This window comes from Falco peregrinus, chromosome 3, assembly GCF_023634155.1.
Source record: "Falco peregrinus isolate bFalPer1 chromosome 3, bFalPer1.pri, whole genome shotgun sequence".
In the NCBI taxonomy this organism is placed as follows: Eukaryota; Metazoa; Chordata; class Aves; order Falconiformes; family Falconidae; genus Falco; species Falco peregrinus.
In genome coordinates this window covers 23,534,093-23,551,926 of record NC_073723.1, presented here as the reverse complement: position 1 = coordinate 23,551,926, position 17,834 = coordinate 23,534,093, and the positions used below count along the sequence as shown (strand labels likewise).

Below are 17,834 nucleotides of genomic sequence, written 5' to 3'. Positions count from 1 at the left end.
TGCACAGTATAAAGTGAAGTAGACATCTGGTATATTTTTTTTATAACTGTATTTAGATATACTATATAATACACTACCCATACTCTAACATACTGTGATTTGATATAACAGGTTGCACAGCTGTATTTATCATTTATGCAAACTATACCTTTATGAGGTTTTTTTTTTAAATGGCCCTTTCCATTTCCTCTACAACTTCAGGCACCTTTTTTTTTTCTAACAAAAACAACCACAACAAAAGATATGTTTCTTTAAATGTACCTTGGTAGTGAGCACTAAATCCACGGTATCGGTGATTGCTGTCTGTTACAAAATGTAGTCTGAGCCAGTTTTTGTTGCTGATAACTGGAGGAGGAATATTCATTCCAGAAAGCCTGAATTAAAACAAACAAATAAATTTTATTATTAAAAGATTAAAAATTATCAGGTATTGTATGGAAAACTTTTGTTTTCAAACACATGTTCATTGACATGCCCTCTGTGGGACTTTTTATTTATCAATGAATGGTGTGCTGTGACAAGCGTGAACAGACAAGATGGCCCACTATGCATGACCAAGTGTTGGATACATATCAGTGCTAGTCCAGAAACCACACAGTCACGTTATTGGTAAGGCACAGCACTATCACGATCAAGCACATGACACTCAGGCTATAAAAAGTTTGTGTCTATCCAGGTCAGTGAACAGGTTAGCCAGAACACTGCCAAGGGCACCAGGAAAAGCACTGAACCCTGTTACTTTCATATAAAAGAGATGAAACGAAAGCTTAAGGTATGCAGGCCACCATCTACAACTATAATGTAGGCACCTATTTTCCAAGAGTATTTTTCTAAACTCAGGGTTCAAAGAAATAAAAAATACTCCATTACTTCAGTGAATCTGAAAATTAGTTATTAAGAGTACAAGAGTAGGGAATTGTGGTGGATTGATCCCAGCTATCAGCTAAGCACCACAGGGCTACTCACTCACTCCCCCCACCCCGCCCCTGACAGCAGGACAGGGCAGTGAATAGGAAGAGCAAAAGCAAGAAAACTCCTGAGTCAAAATAAAGCCTCTTCAAAAGTCAGTTTAATAAGTGAAAAAAGAAAAAAAAAAAAAAAAAAAGAAAAAAAAAAAAGAAAAACAAAACGAAGTGCTACAAGGGCAATAATTAACCATGTCCTACAATTAGATCAATCAAGTCAGTCTCCAAGCAATGGCTACCTGCCCCTCAGCCCCTCTTGTCATTTTTTGTTGCTGAATGTGAAGATATACGTATATAAAGTATAGAATATTCTTTTGGTCAGTTTGGGTCAGCTGTTTATGTTTTGTCCCTTTCCAACATCTTGTCTATCTCTAGCCTACTCACTGTGGGGACGGGGTGGGGGGGGGGTGGGGAGGGGAACAACAAAGCCTTGATGCTGTGCAAGCACTGCTTAGCAATAGCCAAAACATTGGTGTGTTGTCAATTCTACTTTAGCCACAAATCCAAAGCACAGCATTGTATGGGCTTCTATGAAGAAAATTAACTCTGAGCCACTAGACCAACTATACAAAATTATCTAGATGTTTTGTTATTTTTCTGTGTGTTGTTTAACATCAGGACATTACTCCAATCACTGTAGTCTTTTGTCTTGGCTTGCTCATTATGAAGGTCTGGATTAGAAATTATCTCTTTTTCATTAAATGAGGCATTATAGTTACAAAGAAGCTGAATAAGCTTTAGATAAACAATCTTCCATCATGCCAATAAATAAAGATATATTTCTCAGCAAAACCAGAAAGATAAGTCACACATTCAGGATGTCAACATACTCATCTATGTCCTTCTATTTATTGCTAAACAGAGCTATTTGTGTAGTTAGAATAAAATAGCAGCCAACAAGTATACAGCTTTATGTTCAGACACTGCTATTTTGGGAAAAAAAAGGGGGGGTGGGGAAGAGGAGGGGAAAGGGGAAGGGGAAGAAAGGGAAAGAATGGGGAAGGGAAAGGAGAAGGGGGAGGGGAAGGGAGAGGGGAAGGGGGGAGGGGAAGGGGGAGGGCAGGGGCAAGGACAAGGGCAAAGGGAGGGAAGGGCAAGGGCAAAGGGAGGGGAGGGCAGGGCAGGGCGGGGAAGGGAAAAATGTCTCCAACAAAACAGGACATAAAGCTATTCAGGCAATCCACAATCCACAAGTGAGAGAATGAGTGGATTCTGTTCTAGAAATTCCTTGCTTTTACAAAGGACGTTTTAGCTAACCTTTGAAGTGGCTTTGCAAAACGCAATAATGTCATCATCAATACTGTTATCTCCATTTTATAGACAGAAACTCATACACATAGATGGAAAGCAACTTCAATCACCTAGTAGACTGGCAACTAAAAGTAAGTTGTGAGAAAAAAAACGACAAGTTCAGAGCTCTGTTTTTTACAACTAAAATCAAATCAGTATTGCCTGGTGAATGGCTGCACATAGTCTTCTGGAATGTACAGTCCTCCCCTACTTCTCTTTATTCAGCTGAAACTTTTGCTTTGAGTTTTCTGCAAAAAGTCATTTTCTCTTGTTTCAGGTAGAAAAAAAATGACAATTTGAAACTCCTTATCAAATAAAAGGTCTGAAGAATTTTATATGGTGCCTTGTGCTGAAATAGTACTTCATTTTTATTTTAGTGTTAAGTGGTGGGGTTTTTTCAGCCATCTTATGAAAATATGTGTAGTAAAGTTAGATGAATATGAATTTAACAAATGTGATACACTCAAAATAAAAAAATAAATCAAAATTAAGTATTTCACTATGTAAATAAAATATTTTGACTCTATTCCACTTCAAATTGTGTCAGCATATTCTCATTAGACATCTCAGTTTGTTTAAACAGTATTTCTGAAAATAAATTTATTGCATTAAGTGTTTGGGATATCACCAGTAATAGAGCAAAACTTCAAGCAGACAGAATGGTGGCATCCGCTATTCTATGCAATGCCATCAGTGTATACCCTTGTCCACAAAGCATTTGCCCATCTGAAGTTCAAACCATTTCCCAAGAGTTATTTTGTGGCTTAACGTTGATTTCAAGGTTTGTAATCATATTGTGATGGCAGTATTCAAGAGAACAGCTAGCTAAAATACTAATGCAAATTAGCAGTAAATTCAAGAAAGTAATAGCAATTCTCTGGAGATGAAATTTTTGCTCTTTCCTTCTCATACAGTGTCTAGGCTTACATTTGAGCTTAGTCCTGCCTTGGAGCTAATAAGCTGGTCAGCTCAGGCTGTGAAAAGTAATGTTTTTTTCAGGTGCAAAAGCCTAAACTTAATTTCTGCTTAGGACATCCAGCCCAGGGAATGTGCATGTTCTATTTGGTATCAGTCGTTCCTCTAACATATGATCACATTATTTAAATTTATAGCATGCTTATTTTTAAAGCACAATATCCCCTTACTCACTACACCCATTCTTAGCTCCTTCAAAGGGAAAGATTTCTGTTTCATTTTATGACTTGAGGTAAACCAAGAAGTAAGCTTCTGTACAAATCTCCCCTTCTTCAATTTCTATGACACTTGCATTTGAGAACTGGGGAGGAAGGGTTGGAGAAGGAGATGACTACAAGCCAATAAAACAAACTATCATGTATTAATAAATAGTTCATATGGAACAATCTTCTTTTGTACAAAACAAATATTAGAGCTTTCATTAAGTCTTTCCCTTAGTAGTCTGTTTAATTAAAAACGATACAATGAATAAGATGTTTGATAGCTTTGAAAACCACACCAAGAAAATTCAGGTTATTTATTCCATAGATTTCAAAATTTTCAATTCAAAATTTAGCTGGAGATTGTAGTTGGACTTTTAGATTTTATTCTTAACCTTGTGTTATGATCCTTCTTTTACAATGACCAGAAAGTCCAGTTTTCTATGGGTTTATATCTTTGAAAATAATTTGGTGGGTGACTAGTACAAGTGCATTTGCAGATGCTGAAAGGTGTGATGAGCTTATTCTACAATCAATTTATCATTCCTTCAAAGACAAAACTCAGGACATTTATTCAAACTTATTTAATTCTTATGCAGGACTGACCAAAATATCAATCTTATGGTAGTATTTCTGATGTGCTCAACAATTGTTCTCAAAATACTATGGCAAACAGAATAGCTTCTTCTGCCTACATTTTAGATGACAGATGAGACATAAGCCTACAGTTAAAAACTCAGTATGAAAAATATTAATGAATGCTAAATGCCACAGGTTCTCTTGCCTACCTAAAAGTTTGGAAGGCCTGTTCATCCTGTACTCTACACTCCTTTTCACTTTTTACGTTATTTCACTAGTGTGTACATGATTCCAAGATCAGGAAGTAGTTCTGATTTCCCCACATTATTATAGCCTTACCTCTGAATTTTGCCAGAGGGGAATGGGGAAGTGACCTTCATAACACTGAAAAAAAATGCTTCCATTCTAAAGATAAAGCAAAAATCTTTTGGGTTCAGCCCTAAGGAATGTGCCTAGCTTCACTTCCAGATTTTCAGTTGGTATAGTGTTGTTGGAGACAATGATCAAGGCATATTTAGAGTCAGCTGTATTAATAAAGCAAGCAATTCAGAAACTATTTTAAAGGTGTGGGGGGGTGGAGGTGGGGGGTGGGGCGTGGAGGTGGGGGGACAACCACCACCTAAACACCTTAAATAAATAACTAATAGTCTTGTGTAGGTTTTCTTTTGTGAGGAAGACTTCTGAAAGAGTAAGCTTAGAGGCAGCTTTCTTTCCATCTTTTCCCAAGCATGCTATCTGAAACCAGAATATTTTTCAGACCACTTTCCAAGTTTCTGAAACGGTGCTAGCACCCTCTCCCTCAGGAACTAAGAAAAATGACAATATGCTTGACTGTCATCACAGGCTATTACAGCGCCTTCAGATACTTGCTTTAGAGCACACTAGCTGATCTTATTTCTGTTGGAGAAAATACAAAATCGATTTTAAGCTTAAGAAATTTACTCAAAATCCTAGATTCAAGGAATTTGGATGTTGATGTAAAGAAAAAAAAAAGTACTATGAGTTTCTAAAATTATGTGGTCAATCATAGAGTCATTTAGGTTGGAAAAGACCTTTAAGATTATCAAGTCCAACTATTAACCCAGGACTGCCAAGTCCACTACTAAACCATGTCCCTAAGTACCACATATATGTGGTTTTTGACCACTTCCAAGGATGGTGATTCCACCACCACCCTGAGCAGCCTGTTCCAATGCTTGACACCCTTTTGGTGAAGAATCTTTTTCCTGTTATTTAATCTAAACCTCCCCTGGCACAACTTAAGGCCATCTCCCCTTGCCTTGTCACTTGTTATCTGGGAGAAGAGATTGACCCCCACCTGCCTACAGCCTCCTGTCAGGGAGCTGCAGAGAGCAATAAGGTCCTCCCTGAGTCTCCTTTTCTCTAGACAAAACAAACCCAGTTCCCTCAGCTGCTCCTCATAAGACTTGTGCTCTAGACCCTTCACCAGCTTCATTGCCCATCTCTGGACACACTCCAGAACCTCAATATCTTCTTGAAGTGAAGGGCCCAGAACTTAACACAGTATTTGAGAAGCAGCTTCACAGTGCCAAGTAGATGGAGACAATCACTTCCCTAGTCCTACTGGCCACACTAGTTCTAGTAAGCCACTATGATGTTGGATTTCTTGGCCACTGGGCATGCTGCTGGCTCACATTCAATTCAGCTGTCAACCAACATGTCCAGGTCCTTTTCTGCCAGGCACCTTTCCCCAAGCCAGTAGCATTGCAGGGGGTTGTTGTGACCTAAGTGCAGGACCTGGCACTTGGCCTTGTTGAATCTCATATAACCGGCTTCAGCCATTGGTCCAGCCTACCCAAATACCTCTGTAGAGCCTTCCTACCCTCAGGCAGATGAACCCTCCTGCCCAGCTTGGTGTCATCTGCAAAATTCCTGAGGGTACACTCAATCCTCTCATCCAGATCACTGATAAAGATTTTAACAGGACACGTCCAGGTACTGAGCCCTGGGGAACACCACTTGTGACTGGTTGCCAGCTGGTTGTGACTCCATTCAGCACCATGCTTTGAGCTCAGCCATCCAGACAGTTTTTTACTCAGCAAACAGTGCACCGGTCCAAGCCATGTGCAGCCAGTTTTTTCTGGGAGAATGATGTGGGAAATGGTGTCAAGGGATTCATTAAGGTCCAGGTAGACAACATCCACAGCCCTTCCCTCATCACAGCCCTTCCCTCATCCATTACTCAGGTCACCTTGTCATAGACGGAGATCAGGTTAGTCAAGCAGGACCTGCCTTTCATAAACTCATGCTGGGTTTATGAATAAGGAAGTTATTTTATTAGTTTTAGTTAGTATTGTATTAGTTAGTTAGTAATAGTTCTTGTATTAGTACATCTTTTTGGTGTCCTCCGCATAACCTCTGCCATACAGAATTGCCAGTCATTTCTGCATGAGCCTGTAAATACACCACTCCAAGGAAGAATGGTCTCATACCATTTGGTATGTAAAGTCTAGGTATTCTGCGTAGTCCTGTGACATGCTCAAGCCAGTTATACTATCCCTAATAAAAAGTATGCAAAACATAATCAGAAACACTACTTATGGTGTCTCTTGATATTTTTAAATATATATTGCTAATTAAGAAGTTACAGCACTTATCCAAGAAACTGAATATATCAGTTTAATCCTTGTTTCAGACAAAGGTTTAAGAATCCAAAAATGTCACTCAAGTTCATCATTCTCGGCACAAGATGACATGCATAGAGGCAGTTTTGATAAAAATATCTGTATTCATTTATGTGCACTCTCCACCATTCATGTTACTAATGTGCCATTCTGCAAAAGGATCAAATTATTTATCAAGTCAGAAGGAAAATGAAAACTGTTCTAGCCTGCAAAGGTTAGAGTGTAGGCAGAAGACATAAAATGGAAACCTCAGCTCTCCAACTCTCTTGCAAGATTATTTATGCTTTTTTGACAGCCAAGTTCCCCCATGAATCTGCATTTTAGTGGTACACAGCATCTGGCAGAGAGAGATACCAGATTTGAAGATCCACACTCATCATTTGTCTAAGCAGAGCGGCCTTCTTTGTTTGTGTTAATAGGGGAAAGACTAATTTTTATGCCAATGAACTGTTCTCATTAATTATTTTATTACCAAATAGTTCTAATATCGAACTGGTATTTGTGATATGAAATGACAGTCAGTAAGATCTATAGAAATTGTCATTCCAGTGAAATCTTTATTTAAAGCCGAAGAAGCAAACTGCTTGTATCATTTATTGGCCAGTCAGCTGCTTAGCTGTTCTGCCAGCTGTTTAGCCTGGTGCTACTTTGTTGCATGGCTGTCAGGCTAGCAATGGGCCCCCTAACTGCCTGCTTATTTAGCTGTTGGGCTCAGTGCACCTCTTGGCTCTCTTTTCCTGATTTGCCACCCAGTCAGTATAAAAATGTTTTGTTCCAAACCACTGGAAATTTCATAAAGTTATATACAATATTGATATGCAGAATTTCATGAGGGGGAGGAAAAAAAATAAAAAGAAGAAATCAGATTAATTTCTTTTTCTGGTTAGCTTTACTATATGGTGCATTCTTCTGTTCTAGCTAGCTATTAAATTGCATTTGCACATTTCTCTGTACTGATTAAAGTGAGAACTGCACTATAACATGGTCAGCGTAAGAGGCAGAAGACTACAGCTTTTGACTAGAAAACATGAAATCTTTCTGCATTGTCACTGTTCAGCATGAAACAGGCTTTCTAACAGCCATAAAGTGACTGAAGTTGTTGCAACTATCTTGTTACAAATATAAGAAGTATACTTTAGATTGATACTTGCTCTTTGGTAGGTAGAGGTCTAATTAGCTGTCCTTTTTGGAACAACTATTCCTCTGTATAATATTATTACCTAATGATGCAAGACAAAATAGCTTTTCTATTTAAATTCTTACCCTGTAACTAGTCGTTAAGCAATTTAGAGGTAACAGCCATTCACTGCTTACATATTTGAGAATAAACGTATCACTAGAAGAGGTATTATTGAACAAGTGAAACAGAAATAAGGCTGTAAAACACATTTCCTAGCACCTATTTTGACTAGCATATATTCTGCTTATAATAAGGTTTCTCTTTAATAATCACAAAAATACGGAAGAAATAATATGCAAGTTTGCTATCCAAAGAGTGAGAAAACTTCACTCCAGGTATTTAAATATGCTCATGGTAAAAAATTGTCTCATTTTTAAAATAGCTAATATCTAGTTAAGTTTACCTATCAAATAAATTATTTGTTAACACATCTATCCTTGACAGGTATAGTTTATATATAACGTGATTCTTAAAATGATAGGCACATTCTGGTATCATCTGAGTTCTAATTAAATTCACAGTTCCTAAAATCATAGAATAGAATCATAGAATCATTTATGTTGGAAAAGACCTTTAAGATCATCAAGTCCAACCATTAACCCAGGACTGCCAAGTCCACCACTAAACCATGTCCCTAAGCACTGCATCTATCCATTTTTTAAACAACTTCAGGGATCATGATTCCACCACCTCCCTGGGCAGCCTGTTCCAATGCTTGACCACCCTTGCAGTGAAGAAATTTCTCCTAAAGCTGAACACAGTATTCAAGGCACAGCCTCACAAGCACTAAGTACAGGGGGACGATCACTTCCCTAGTCCTGCCAGCCATACTAGTTCTGATACAAGCCAAGATGCTGTGGGCCTTCTTGGCCACCTGGGCACACTGCTGGCTCATGTTCCACTGGCCATCAACCAGCACCCCAAGGTCCTTTTGTACTATGCAGCTTTCCAGCCACTCTTCCCCAAGCCTGTAGTTTTTTGGTTTTGTTTTGTTTTGTTTTGTTTTGTTTTTTGGGGGAGGGGGGGGGGGGGTTGTGACCCAAAATCTGATCTTTACAGTTCATGATTTCTATAGGATTGTTCTCAGAAAGCAGATTTGCAAGCTGGCAGAATTTATAATGGCAACTGGCAGAAAATGATGGCTTATTCTGCTCGTATAACTGCTCCTTTTCTCACATCAATTTATCTTCTCAGCAAATTATGAAGCTGTTCACCATTACCACAATGCATTGGCAGTACAACCTACTTCTGTGCCAGTTACTATTCCAAGCATAGCTACACTGCATCATCTACAATATTTTCCTAACATTCAAAGAAAAACACCACATCTACCATAATGGAAATGCAGCTGCCTCATCTCTTTTATTATAGTTCAAAAGGTGTAGCTCCCCCTCAAACTGCACAGAATCCTGCATAGCAAAATTAAGTCAACAGGCAGTAACCTTTCCTTCTGCAATTGTCTTTCATAAACTCTTAGAAATGTTCATGGAGAATCTTCAGATCATTAATTGTGAACCAGAGATTGACAGTGTCTTACCACTATGCGTAGTCAACAACATTTACATTAAACAGTTTGTTATCTAATGTAAACTGTATTTGAAAAAATGAAGTACTTAGTGAAATAATGCACGTTTCCTGCTAATCAAGGGATTAGTAAAAGTGTAAGGCTCTATAGAACGGTAGCAGTATTTAAATTTTGTGTGTTACTTTTTTGTTTGAAACAGAAATCAGTGACACTGAATCAGGTATTCTTTCAGTGAAATAGATTTGTTTGCACAACGTGTGCATTTTAGTTTTGAAGAAAGATTATTATCAAGCAACAAGCACGCAAGCTCCACTAAAACAAGCCTTAGTTTAGGCATGAAAAATGCCCAAAAATATTCCAAACAGAGGAAGTATTTTTGTTGGAAAAATTAAAGCAAAGGTTCTTACACAAAAGTTTTTCATGAAGCATATAGTTCCTACACTTTCTCACACGCCTGGGCACTGACAGAAATGGAGTTCACCATAAAAGGAATTTGAGGTCAATACCCCATCTATAAGCACGGCTGAAATCCCTGCCAATACTACCAAAACCTTAGGCTAACACAGACTTACATCTTAGCTTGACTAGGTGTATACATAGATCTCATCCGTCATACATATGCACTACAAAATCTAAATGTTTGTTTTCATGCTAACTGCAGCTGTGTGCAATCTTTTTCATTGGTATTATTTGCTTGTTAAAATAAAACCACTATGTATAAATATTTGATTTAAAAAAGGACAAATTATCTCATATTTTTATAAGGTTTAGCGTACATTAACCATGTACATGCACATGCTAGGGGCTTAATAATTACATAGCATAATACAAACACTACAAGACTTCTGCTTCCTTGAAAGGAGAGGGGGAGGAAAGACCTATCCAATACAACAGCACCTGACCAGTGACTTACCTCTTTTGATTAAATTTTGGTTAAATTAGGGAACAGGTAAATTAAACACAAATGTGAAGTATGAACCACTTACAGCTTATTGTGTTTCCTATACTTGTGTATGACATACACTCATTAGCAAAGATTTCTAGCATCCCTTCCTTTATTCTCCTTGATTGCCTTTATGTCATAAAACAACAGCTTTTGTAACAAGCTTCATAATGAACATCTTTTGTAAAAAGATCAGCCCTACAATGCAGATGTAAGGACACTCATTTATGGATCCAAGATTAACACTCAAGTCTCTGACTTAATAAATCCAAATCTGTTTAGAAAGAACCAGATTCCCACTAAAGAAGTAAAGGTGAAACTAACAGGGTTTTAACACATAGCTTGATTTGAAAGATCCTGAAGGATTTAATGTTTAAGTTAACATATCCCTCTTGTCCCATGAATACAGTTAGTAAAACACTTACATTGAGGTTCAGACACTAACCTAACCATTAACCCTTTGGTCAAGCACTAAACAATTTTTTTGTATGACCAGGCCTAACAATATCCTTTATGTTTCTAGTTCCATTGATGAGATTAATGGGCCTTAATGGCAGTCATTATAAACATGAATGTGTATCCCACTACAACTTTGAGTACTGGCCTTTTTTTTGTTTTTCTCTTCCCACCTCCCTACCCCCTCAAACACCCACACCCACCCAAAAATGTTATAACCTAATTATATTAAATCATTTCAGAGCAAGAACACTGGGACATATATCGTTCAATGACCAAAAAAATCCTCTTCTATCTCTTACAACACCTGTTACTCTCTAAACTGAGAACTCAAGATCTGAATTTTGTTGAAGATTTCAAAAAAATGTTACATGTTAATAGACATTTTCAGTTATATTTGCACAATAAGACAGGTCAATGGGATGGATAACTGCCTATAAATTGTTTTTTACTGATAGTATTTCCAAAGTAAATAAATACTCAAGAAACGTGAAAGTATTTTCAGAGCTGTGGATTTCCTACAATTTTAACTGCAGTTTATATTTATGCAGCATTAACATATATAATACTGGTATATCTGTATTACAGAAAAAGATTTAATGAGATGTCCCTATGACAGAAGTTATAGAACTTTTACATAAGTGGAATTTTTCATTGAATTATATGTGTGAAACTCAAGCTGTAGGTGGGTATCAGCACTGTTCCTGTGTCTGCATCCACTATATTCAAGTCATTAATTTCCTGGATGATTCAGGTACTGACCGTCTAGTGAGAGAACAGATTGGCTTGAGAAAATGGACTAATTTGAAAGGTAAGTATAATAACAAAATATGCAAAGTTTCTCAGTTGAGTCTTCAAATAATGAAAACAAGAAAAAACACAGTAAGAGAAAGATTAGCTTGGAATAAAGCAAGCATATAAATAAAACAAAAGAGGAAGGGAGTTGAGTTGATCTTCTGCATTGCCATAGGTCAACGTCCAGTCATAAGGAATGACAGAACATCTTTCAGAGGAGAAAGTACTAATACAGTCTTGAAGGAGGAAATAAGACAAAGACTTCTCCTTCTAAATCCAGTTCCTTCTCAAAGTTAAATATGTAGCAGAAAAGTGTCTAAAATAAAATTATATTAGCAGTTTGAGGGTAATGTAACACCCAAGTTTTAAGTGGTTACAAAGGAAAAAGTAAGCTAAAGATCTAGTTCCAAAGGTCAGTTCCTGTAAAATTGTCTGTAGCAGGACTAGGCATTTTATTTAACTGACAATCAGGACATTGACAAGTTTGAAACTAGATATAGCCTTGATTGTTGTTTCCATATCTCAAAACTGCAGCCAAATAACTGACAAAACCCTGGGTTTTATTTTTAGAACTGTGAATTACGACTCTTCAAATTTAACCCAATGAGCTATTTAGAACTAAACTAATGTTTTAGTTAGGTACTCCACTGCAATCAGTTATTTCTGGTTTATAAAACAAACAAATGAAAAATTAAATAAGCCAATATTTGGGAAGAAGGGGAAAAAAGTTCTACATTCTGTCACCTTGAAAAATACACTTGTTCTGTAAAGTACTTTAACAATCTATTGATTAATGTTAGTTACTCAGCTAGAGGGATAAAAATAATTCACCCTATGACTCTTTTTGTCAAGTTCATTATGATGTCTAGAAGACAGAAAAAAAAGTCTTTGTTTTAGAAATGTCAGTGTTGAAATATATGAAAGCACTGTCATGCCTTTGCAATGTTGGAAAAAGTTCAATTTTTGAGTAAAATTACTGTCTTAGAAAGCAACTCTATGAGAAACTACTGTATGATCATTAAGGCCGGAGTAAAGGTCCAACAGATGATTAATGAAAGTTTGTAGTACTGTGGATATGAAATGTTGAACAGTGCAAAGATTAATAAATACTTTTTAACTTCAGAAGTAGATTGGAGCTTATAAAGCAAGATGTTCATATTTCAAAGATTTTCCAATTAATCTCTTGACTTGGCAGAATAATGAAGTGTGATGAAAGGTAAAAGGTGACTTCCAAACACATAGACTCTGAAACGTTAGTCTATGATACAAGTAATGTGTTGTTTGTGACACAAGTAATAAATTCAACACAAAGGGACAGGACAGTGTTGCTGTCCCAATTGCCTGAAGGACTAGTATCATAAGTTGCCGATTTTCACATATGTCAGGGACTTGGAAGCAGTCATTATTCATAAATATGATGCAAACACCTCATACGCAAAGTGATCTTTTGCTTACAACTCAATTTTCCTGAGCAAATCATAGAACCAATGTAAATACATATTAACTTCACCATGGCTGCAGATGATGGTTAACGATGGGTCTTTTACCACACAAGATGCATAGCTCCTTGGTGTAACTGGTGAGACCAAGCTGTGGTCAGGCCAGTCATCAAGGAGCAGAGGCAGATGAGTTTCAATGCACCACTGAGAAGATACAGCCCCAGGTTGAGCAGACTGTGCAGGTAAGGCCTCACCCAAAGGGACTCATGCTGGTAGCCCAGAAGCTATGATACAATAGTCACCAAGAGCCTTAACAGTATCTGCTTTCCTGCACATGCTAAAGCAAACCTGTGGGACACACTCTTTCAAATCCTCCTATCTCTGAGGGTCTTGGCCAGAGAGGTGAGGACCCTGCATAGCTATAAGGATGAATGTGATTATCTGAGTGCTTTCCCCAGAATTCTGCACATTTCTTCCCTCTACTTTCACAGCTACTCTAGATAAAAATGATCTGAATACAACTTGTACCTGACCAACTACTTCTTTGGGTAAAGGTCAAACTGAATAACTGGCACCATTATCTGTGAGAGGTTTATATAGTTTATGTCTCTTAAAATGTTGCCAACATCTTACTATTTCATAAGCAGTTATTTTCTCCACTTCTTTTTTTTCAATTTTAATAATTCTGTATAGCACATTATTATACTTACAAGTCTACTGCCTGAATAGGAGAAGGAAGCTTGGTATTGAGTCTTTCAGGTAAGTGTTAATAAATGAACCAAATAAAAAAACCATTATGCCTGGTACTACAACTTAATGTTCAACAGACCATATATGCAATAGCTCTATATAGCTCATTACACACAAAAAGCTTCTTGGGACAGAAAAGAACACCCCATATATGGAGCCAAAATGTACTGTTAGTCCAGTTAATGCTTTAACAGACTAATAGTCTAAATATCAAACAGTCTCATTAATAATACTAGTAACTTCTTTAATTAAAGAAATCTTCCTAATATCTATCCCTTTTTGCTCTGGTGTTATGCTCACCCTTTCAGTGTTTCTCTGTGTCCTGAGATCAGCACTTCATTCTTCCCCAAACAGAAGGAAAAATGTTTGTGAGTCATCAGTATCCTGAGGTCATCCCTAGAAAGATGTTAATGGTAAAATTCACCTTCCTCAATACTGAATCATCTTTGGGCCATTTGGTGTTTTCTTAACAGAGCCTGCTTTTTTTCTTATTGGCTCCCAGAGTTCCCCAGCCCCAGTTAACACAGAGGGCCAATTTGTGTTACATAGCAACTGCCTAGGGTTGTCAGACCTTTACTATATATGACAGTCACATAGTCACTTGACTAGTAGGCAATTGTCAGAGCTCTAACAAGCTAAAATGAGCTCAGGTCAAGACACCTCAGAACAGTCTTAAGAAAACCCCACTGTCAGATCAATACAAAGCCTGTGGCCACTTCCCAGTAATAAGGCAAAAGCAATATTTACTGGGCTACTAGTTGATACCAGTATTGCCAGATTAACACTAAAGAAACTCAGAGGCATCAGAAATAGAAGGGAAAGAGAACTTCTTCCTGCAGCTAATTCTCATTTAACTTCTCTACCTAATCCTTAGTACTTTGTGTAACTAGAATAGTTAAAATGAAAAGCACATATAGGTATGCAATATTCAAACTGGTAAAAGACTCTAATTATGTTTTCTGCATAGCATAAAGGGAAATTGGCGTGCAACTCTGGCTGGAGATAAAACTTAAAATACAAGTTAAATTACTCCCACTCTGCAGCAAAATTAGGGACCCCATGGGTCTTATTAGAAAAAGTACTTTTAGAATCTGAAAGTTTGCCTGAGTATGTGCCACTCTAGTTACTCATACTTAGAAATTAAATCAAAATGCAAATGTATCTTACAAGAGCTGTTCCTTACATTAGAATAAGAATTCAAAATGCTGTCATGTTAGGCCTGAGACAGTTATGCTATTTCATCTTTTTTAAGGGTAATAATAAGACAGTGCAAATCCTCAAATGTCTTTAAAGAGCAACACATCAATAGAAAGTAAGAAGATAAAAATTAAGCAGCTCAACTCAAATTACAGGTGATCTTTTCCTGGGAGTTCACTCCTTCCTATTTCCTGTTTTTTGCCTCTGAAACTGTATCAAAGTAGATACTGAAATCTGTCAGAAAAGGCTACTCTTACTGCATAATTTAAATATAAATGCTGTCAAGAAATCCATGCAGATTACTCACAGAACCATTCACCCCTGTTACTTTCCATGTTATTTTTTCTGAATTAATGTTTTTCTCAGTTACATTTTGTGCAACTTTCTTCTATATCTCAAACACCTGGTCTACTAGTTCTACTGAATTAATCACATAAGACATCCCTATTTTAAAATTGCCTGCATTTATCTGTAGCCACCTTCCCCTTTTCTGCAACATATCTGTAAGCTAATAAATTTCTTACTTGATAATTTTATCAAAATTTCATCTCAGAGTACTTGATAAATATCAAGAAACTGTATATTTTATTTTTAAAATTCCAAAGCATTAAGAGACAGTATAATGTTCTCTACCACAAAAATCAAAGACAAAACAAAGACAAATCTCAAAACTGCCAGGGCCATAAGGGCACCCTCTTAGCCCTAATTAGCCCTGCCTGGGGATGCTGATGACCCTCAGTCCTGGGGCCCAGGAACCCCATTCCAGCTCAAGCCTAAGCCTGCCCCAGCTCTGTCCCTGGCCATCTCTTTTGACTAGGCTCCTGGAACAACTCCGGACCTGCTTCATCACTTACCGCTTCGGGGGCTGTCAACTGACTCTGTTATCTAAGTCCCCAGCTCTGACCCCTGTGTTCACCCCTGCAGGACTGCACATCATCGGTGAGCGTACAGCCTGCATGAAAGAAATGGCTCCCAGCTGTCCCCTCCTTGCTCCTGCTACTCTCAGACAGAAAGAGAATTACAAATCCCCCAATTAAACTGCTCTAGCCATTAGAACTGCACTATTTTTCTATGATATATGATCTCATTTAAACACTACAAATTAGCTGTTGTTCTGTGTACCTGATCATTCTTCTCCTACCCTATTTGTATCACTCATATTCAAATGTTCTCTAACTGCAATTAGAGAAAACTTTCTTGTACATTTTGTATGGAGGATTTTGAAGATGTTATGATAAAATTAAGATGTGAATATCATACACCTCCATCATCATTACTTCACAGAGATATATCATGGTTTAACCCCAGCTGGCAACTAAGTACTATGCAGCCACTCACTCACCATCCCACCCACATACCCCCAGTGGGATGGGGAGATGAACTGCAAAAAAGGTAAAAGTCACAGATTGAGATAAGAATTTAATAATTGAAATAAAATATAATGATGATGATGGTGATGATGATGCAATGAAAAGGCAGAGAAAAAAAGAGATAAATACAACCCAAGACAGACAAGTGATGCACAGTACGTTTGCTCACCACCTGCTGACCAATGCCCAGCCAGTCCCCAAGCAGCCACTAGCAATCCCCCACCAACTTCTCCCAGTTTATATACTGAGCATGATGTTCTATGGTATGAATATCCCTTTGGCTATTTTAGGTCAGCTGTCCTGGCTCTGTTCCCTCCCAGCTTCTTGTGCAGCTGCTTATTGGCAGAGCATGGGGAACTGAAAAGTCCTTGACTTAAGTTAGCACTACCTAGCAACAACTAAAACATCAGTCTGTTATCAACATTGTTCTCATACTAAACCCAAAACCACAGCACTGTAACAGCTACTAGGAAGAAAATTAACTCTATCCTAGCCAAAACCAGGGCAAGATATACCCGAAAGTCTTTAAAATCAAGGACTAAATCCTTAAAGTGATCTGTAAATAAGGGACAAGACAGCCTACATTTAGCCCTATTAGAACATTTAAAAGGGAGAAGGGGACTGGACAAGAAGGGTCAACACTCATACAAAATGTCTCATTTTGAAAGCAATTATTTGACACTTTACAAGAAAATATTATTCCCAGTTTGACAGTTCATAATAAAAAAAAAAACCACACCAAAAAAAAAAAACAACCTCCAAAGCTAAAAGCTATGAACACATCATCTGTTTGTATTTATATGACTAGGTGAGATTCAGTAATCTAAATTGTGTTTCATTATTTAGGAGGGCTGTTCATTTTTTCCTTATATTTTTAGTTTGGCAGCTTCTAAGAAAAAAATCTTAGACTATATTCTATCTTTGCCACAGATAGCTGCAGTAGTGGTCTCTGCAAGAAGACACCAGGGGCTGCCCTGTGTCAGATACAGTTAGTTCCAGTCAGCTCCACAATGAACGCATGTCAGGATACAACTGAGCCCATCAACCAAGCTGACGTAACCTCTGTAAAAATGTATTTAAGAAAGGGCAAAACATTGCACAGGCAATGAGGAGTGAAGGGAAAAAAATATGGAAAACAGTCCTGTGAATACCATGGTCACAGAAGGAGGAGGGGGAGGAGGTGTTCCAGCTATTTTACTGCAGTCCATGGGCAGGACCATACTGAAAGAGGCTCTCCTAACAGGAACTATGGCCTATTGCGGACTTTATTGGGCTTGCATAGCAAAGTTTTGGTAGCAGGGGGGGCTACAGGGTGCATTCTGTGAGAAGCTGCTAGAAGCTTCCTGTATGTCTGATAGAACCAAGATGGACCCACTGCTGGCCAAGGCCGAGCCCATCATCCATGGTAGTAGTGCCCCTTGGATAACATATTTAAGAAGGGGAAAAAACTGTGCAACAGCAGCTGGAGGAGCAGAGTAAGCTATGTGAGAGAAACAACTTTATAGAGGTTGTTTCTACAAGGTCA

At 37.8% G+C, this 17,834-nt stretch overlaps 1 protein-coding gene across 3 annotated transcripts in view; it reads right to left on the bottom strand.

Moving 5' to 3' along the window:
* CSMD3 (CUB and Sushi multiple domains 3) overlaps window positions 1–17,834 on the bottom strand; it is a 725,287-nt gene that overhangs the window by 483,993 nt on the left and 223,460 nt on the right. For all 3 annotated transcript variants that reach the window (XM_055800728.1, XM_055800729.1, XM_027777765.2), the window contains exon 6: window positions 262–374. In XM_055800728.1, the coding sequence (XP_055656703.1) occupies window positions 262–374 (113 nt within the window). The remainder of the gene's footprint in view (window positions 1–261; window positions 375–17,834) is intronic.